General features: G+C 39.7%; 1 protein-coding gene across 1 annotated transcript; it reads left to right on the forward strand.

Annotated features, from left to right (window-relative positions):
* Positions 1-509: 509 nt before the first annotated feature.
* LOC145486329 (uncharacterized) lies at positions 510-3646 on the forward strand. Its single transcript, XM_081464970.1, has 3 exons — positions 510-839; positions 2814-2882; positions 3362-3646. Exons 1-3 carry the CDS (start codon positions 627-629, stop codon positions 3407-3409), a joined length of 330 nt encoding a protein of 109 aa, XP_081321096.1. The 5' UTR covers positions 510-626; the 3' UTR covers positions 3410-3646.
* The last annotated feature ends 2354 nt before the right edge of the window (positions 3647-6000 follow it).

The raw sequence follows: 6000 nt of genomic DNA on the forward strand, positions 1-6000 counted from the left end.
TTTTTTTAAATTTAATTATTTCTCTGGGTTTCTACAGACAGCCCTTGTAGACATCTCAGTAACACCCTACGTTTATATCAAAGGAAATAATGTCAGACAAAGAGGGCGTTTTGGCTGAGTGACCACAAAATTTATTTGCATATCCTGCTGCGATTCTCAAACAATAGCATCGGCAGCCTAGCTTTTTGAACAAGAAGCTTCTCCCTTATTTTTGTGAGCGAAAATGCAGTTGATCTTTAACCGCTTGTTCTCTATAGCCTCCACGAGTTTCTTGTTTGTTACTTTTGTTCTCGTTTTCTTCTTTTCACGGCAAAAAGTTTTTGTGAACTGAAACTCTTGCATGACAAACGTAGTATACAAACGCCTATTTGTTTCGATGTTTGGTCTAGACAGGAAAGTGGAAGAGCTTTGGTCAAAGGTCGTTTATTTTTGTTCACCAATGAGGAAATTTGTTTGGTCCGTCGCGAAGTAACATGTGCGATAAACAGCATTCAAATCAAGGCCCCTTGTTGCTCGGAAACTTAAAAAACTTCGGGGAAGTCAAAAGTCGCGAACGTCTGCTTAAGAGAGTGCCAAGTATTCTTACAGGCAGTTTTGCATTCAACGGCTACATTACATTCAAAAACATGACTGACTGGTCAAGCGGTTTGTGCGCCTGCTTCGAAAATGTTGGCATCTGTATCAAGACCTATTTCTGCCCGTGTATAGTTGCGGGGAAAATCGGTGAAGCTTTGGGAGAAAATTGCTGCTACCACGGGTTCTGCTCTCTGATGGGCCCCATCGGAATCTACTGTGGCGCCCAAAATCGAGGAAAACTCCGAGATAAATTCCAAATTCCGGTGAGTTTTTCGCTTCCTTGTTCACTAGGTCAACGAAATATTTATGATTAGAGAACGTCTCAGAGAATACGTTTATTCTGCGATGGATGTTTGGATCACAAAATGTTAGCATCGTTCGCGCTCCCCACTGAGTCATCTCATGTTTACTTTCACAATTCCAAGGCGTTATGTTACACGGAAACTCATGCGAGAGTATTAAATTGTGGATTATTTTCGGTGGATTAGAAGAGGAGCAACTAGCGATTTATAGATTTTCCACCACATCGAGCACACCTCCAAATGTGGGATTCTGCGTGCGTAACAACAGACTGAAACAAAGTATCATCTGTATACTTTAGTCAACAAAAATGAAAAACTGAAAATAAAGCATTGAATTGTAGAAGATCGCAGGAGGCTTCGAAAGCTGTCCTATCGCTAGCAGATGAATTAATTAACTCGGCGTAAGTAAACAAAAGCTATTTCTTAAAAAACAAACAAAGATTGTCGCGGCATCGAGACCCATTTGTTTTCATGCGATAAGCACACCGAAACCTCGTGAGTAAAATGACACCCATAGCAAAACATTAAAAAAAACATTACGACCAAAGAACAAGCTGGGTTAACTGGAGGAAATATATAAAAGAAAATGAACAAAATATTGTTATGATTGTATTCAAGAATTTTTTTGAATTTAATCTTAGTCTATTTCTTTTAATATATGCATTTTTTTTTTTCTCGATGGGCCTAAAGTAAATACAACGTAGGTTGCAATAATGAAGTTTTACCAAATATATTTTATGGTTACAAGTAAACATTTAGGGAACCTAATAAAACAACTTGTAACTCGGAGTCAAAAAGAAAATAAAAAGATAATTAATTCTCTTCGGCAGTAAAATTGTACGTGTGTTACCATGGGTTGTCATGGAAATGGAACTACCGTACAGAACTAACACGAATTGTTGTGATAATAATGCGGGAGTAGAGGAAATTTACGTTTTAACAGTCAAAACGAACGTGGGATTTTGCCTTCATTCTCTTGCAGTGCTTTTAACAGAAATAGACAGAATTTTCTCCGCGTTCCTTAGAGCTATAGAAATAGGCGTGAAATTTTGTGAGAACTCGAAAAGATGTACAGCTGGTTTTCCCGCAGTGTTTTTCTCTATTTTTCCAATTGTCTCGGGAAAATATTGGTTATTATTGCGATCGATCAATTCTCGGTAAACATGCTCGCAAAAGGTAAGTATTGATTTACGCTTTTAAGGTCACTTTCGTGAAAGTTAAACTCACATTGTTTTCCAAATTTGAAGGAAACTTATTTATTTTTAACAAAACACTGCTAGATCTGTGCAATGTTGGAAAAAGCAATTCGTTAAAACTAATTTTTTAGTGGTCCACTTTAGCGGTCTATATTGTAGAATAATGATCATTCAGGGAATCAATCAGAATTCCCCTTTTCATCTTGCACAAGTTTGCCATATAACAAAATTCTGTCTTACCAACGGATCATCACTCTGATATACCGCTACATATCATCCTTGTGGGCTTGAATAAATTTATGCCTGTCTGACTGAGTGAATGACTGTGACAGACGGAGGGACGGACTGATTGACTGACAGACGGACGGGAGGACGGACGGGCGGCCTGACTCGCTGACTGACTGACTGATAGATGAACAGAAGGACGGACGGACGGACGGAATGACTGACTGACGGACTGACTGACTGACTGACTGACTAATTGACTGAGTCACGACTGACTGACTGACTGACTGACTGACTGACTGACTGACTGACTGACTGACTAACCGACCAACGAAGGAACCAGCGAGCGAAAGACTGGACAAGCGGACGGACGGATTGATGGGGGTCAACAGCTGAACGAATGGGATTTCTTAACTGGACGAATAATGACGACGAACGGACGCACGGACGGGGCTAAAAAAATGAAAGAAATTTACTATATTTATTTGAATTTGTTTGATGGTCTGACCAACAGGGAACGTTTGTTAACGACTGCCTTATGCATTGGTGCTGTCCATTCTGTGCGTACGCTCAGGAGGCCAGGGTAGGTTGATCAGAATCTCTTAGTTATATGAACATTGTATTCCTATCTACGTTTAGGTCACAACGTCCTCTGCCGAGTAAAATTACTTGTTTGGTTCTGCTTGATTCCTGCGTTCAAATGAGTTTACGCTGAAAACTGAAATGCTGAGACGGGAATAGATACCCTCAAAACACCTGTATGCATAAAAAATAGCGGTGTACTTCATAGCCACCTCTGTCAACTTCACGACTATTAACGTAAAGTTCTGAAAGTCAAGGTTCCCCCCCCCCTTCCCCTACCCCCCCGAAATTGAGAAGCGATGATTTTTCGCGGTCGTTAAAAATACTTAAAGTAGCCTAAGTATACCCAAACTAACTAATTCTGCGGGAGTTGAACTGTTTTCCTACGTCAAAAATTTGCACGGCTGATGGTCACGTGAGTGAAAACGGTTGGTTGGATGTTGGACGGTAGAAAAACTGATTTCCTTTTATTGATCACAGGAACTTCAGTCCCGTATGCCGGCCGGTAGCTCCATGGCAAGATCATGATTCTGAAGAAATGGAGAGCAGCGCTGTTTCTTTCCAAGAAATCTGCCTTCAACCCTCTTTTTTAGTGTGTGTTTCTAAGCCTTTAATTTTTATTCTTACTTTTTATGATATTATTTTGTTTTAACGTTTTATGCACGACGAATCTTTTTTTTTTTTTCAGTTAACATACCGTGTAGCAATAGACGTGGGATATTAAATTTCATAGTTATAATAAACAGATACGCACCCACGTGTGTAAACCAAGTGATCTCATTTGCCTTTCGTATTGCTGTTATACATGTACCCCTATAGTTATGCCTCCATAGTTATGGCTCTTGTCCTTGTTTAATTTACACCTTATTTCCGTGTTTATTACGGTAAAATAATATAAGTGGATTCTTCTCCCTTATAATCTATGCACTACATATCCAAGGGAACAGGTTGTCGGGCCGGAACCAGACAAAAATGAAGTCCGCGGTTTTGTTTTGTTTTTTTTTGCTGTTTTTTCCCCAGCTCCTTTTCTTGTCGTCGTTTCTTCTTCTTCGAATTTACTCGCTTTCTTGGGACTTCAAATAAATTCACAATAATTTATTCATACCACGGCGTGCACAATCGAGCTATCCTTTACCCATGGAACTCAAAAAGTACGGGAGAAGCGTTAGAGTTGCTCGGGGAGTAGCCGAGAGCAGCTCCAAATTCTTGAGTGAACTCCAAACTACAGCAAAAGGCATGAATCAGCTAAAAGTATGAACCAGTTCTTTTGCAACATTAACAATGAAAATAGATTTCTGTCGCCAAGCGAAGTTGTTTGTTCACGCCCAGAGCGCGCATCATTTCATTTTATAAATTAACTGAGCCACTACGCGCGCTCTCACTAGTTGATAGGTGAGTTAAGACTGTTGTGACATTTTAGATTCACGCCTATTTTTGAGAATTACTTTTTAAAAGCAATAGAGCACTTTTTCCATGTTTACATAGCCTCATCTAAACACTCGGTGTGTTGGGAGAATTCTCGAAAGTTATGCAAACCCTCGGCTACGTCTCGCCGTCCACAACTGTCTCGACTTCTCCCAACCCTCCTCGTGTTTAGATGAGGCGATGTAAATACGAAAAAGTGCATATTGCTCAAATGATGCTCTCTTATATATACTGAGTTTGATGGCGTTGCTTTGCTAGGATCCTCCATTTACAGTGGAATCCCGGCTTACGGTCACGTTAATAACGTCGCCTCGTTATTACGGCTACCTTTTTTTGTCCTGGCGAACGGCCCATACATTTTCTGATAAGAAAACCCCGTTAATGCAGCCAGCCCGTTGATACGGCCAAAAACAGCCACATTCTGAAATCCCAACCTGCACCATCCTTTATATTTTCATACCCTGTTTATACGGCCACTCAAACCAGTTGTGTTCAACCGTCCATTGTTAACACTGCATGTACTGATTGAAGTTTCATTAAAAAAAAAAAAAAAACAACCTATATTTACCTGCATTCCGATGCTTATTAAAGAAAAGTTGTTCAGAGGTGCAATTAAGATGTATCTGTTAAGAAGTCACTCCATTTAGGCCAGTCATGAAATTTAACTCTACCCCATTACCCTCGGACGTACAAGCTAACTCATACCCCAACCGTGGTACATGGGGGAGGGGGGGTTGGAGCCTCCCGCCCTTGGGGTTCGTTCTGTTACGGCACAGTGAAATAAATTTACATTGTTGAGATAGCCCTGAGCATGCTCTACAAAATGATACCATATTTGTTGCTTGTGACGTCATATAGCGTTAAATGACGTCATTTGACCCGCCATCTTGGATCCGCCATCTTGGATTTTACTCTTTTCTTAGAAAGTCAGGAAAGAACGAAAATCAATACAAAATCGAGCCAGAATGCTTACGAAATGTACAAGTCACTAAATTTCTGGAATTTGATGAAGAAAACTGGAAAATACACAATTATGCCAAAAATGTTGATTTTTGGCATAATGTTGATTTTTGGCACCTACAGGAAATATGTGGTTGCCATGGACACGTCAAAAATGATGGACACACAATTGACATATCAAAAATTTCCGCGAAGGATGAATAAACAACTACTGAAAGTTTCTGCCCCTTAGAGTAAATCGTCCTTTTAAAACTTTAAAATCTAAATTTCTATGGCTCGTTGGTGGCTACACTGTAGTATTTTTCAAAAAAATATAATAACAAGAGTCGAAAGCTTTGGAACGATTCGTTTGAAAATCGCTCGCACAACAGACGTGACAGCTCGACTGTCTTGGTGCTGATGTACACGTACCTAGAAAACATAAAGATCGGGGTCGATACATGTCGATTTTAGCAAATAGCATTTCTGAATTTGGTATCCCGAGTCTACTGACCTTTCCACGTAAGACTTGGCAGTGTAATAAAGTACAGTTCATGACCGAAGATATGCTTCTGTTTAAGATTTGCAATAGTGCGGCCGTCTCAAAGTTGCCTTTTGCTTTATACAATTTTATTTTGAAATCAGATCAAGAAGATAATTAAGGTGAATAGGGAAATCAATTCTTTTCAGTGCTAGATGTATACTAAAAGAAGTTTATTAAAACATACAGCATTGCTCCCTTCAATCAAAGCAGT

This window comes from Orbicella franksi, chromosome 5, assembly GCF_964199315.1.
Source record: "Orbicella franksi chromosome 5, jaOrbFran1.1, whole genome shotgun sequence".
NCBI classification, from domain to species: domain Eukaryota; kingdom Metazoa; phylum Cnidaria; class Anthozoa; order Scleractinia; family Merulinidae; genus Orbicella; species Orbicella franksi.

Bases quoted from the DNA above. Each gene is read 5' to 3' on its own strand.
- LOC145486329 (XM_081464970.1), top strand. From the start codon at position 627: ATGACTGACTGGTCAAGCGGTTTGTGCGCCTGCTTCGAAAATGTTGGC. The intron at 840-2,813 runs GTGAGTTTTTCG...TCTGACCAACAG, and splicing joins GAGATAAATTCCAAATTCCG to GGAACGTTTGTTAACGACTG. The intron at 2,883-3,361 runs GTAGGTTGATCA...TATTGATCACAG, and splicing joins CGTACGCTCAGGAGGCCAGG to GAACTTCAGTCCCGTATGCC.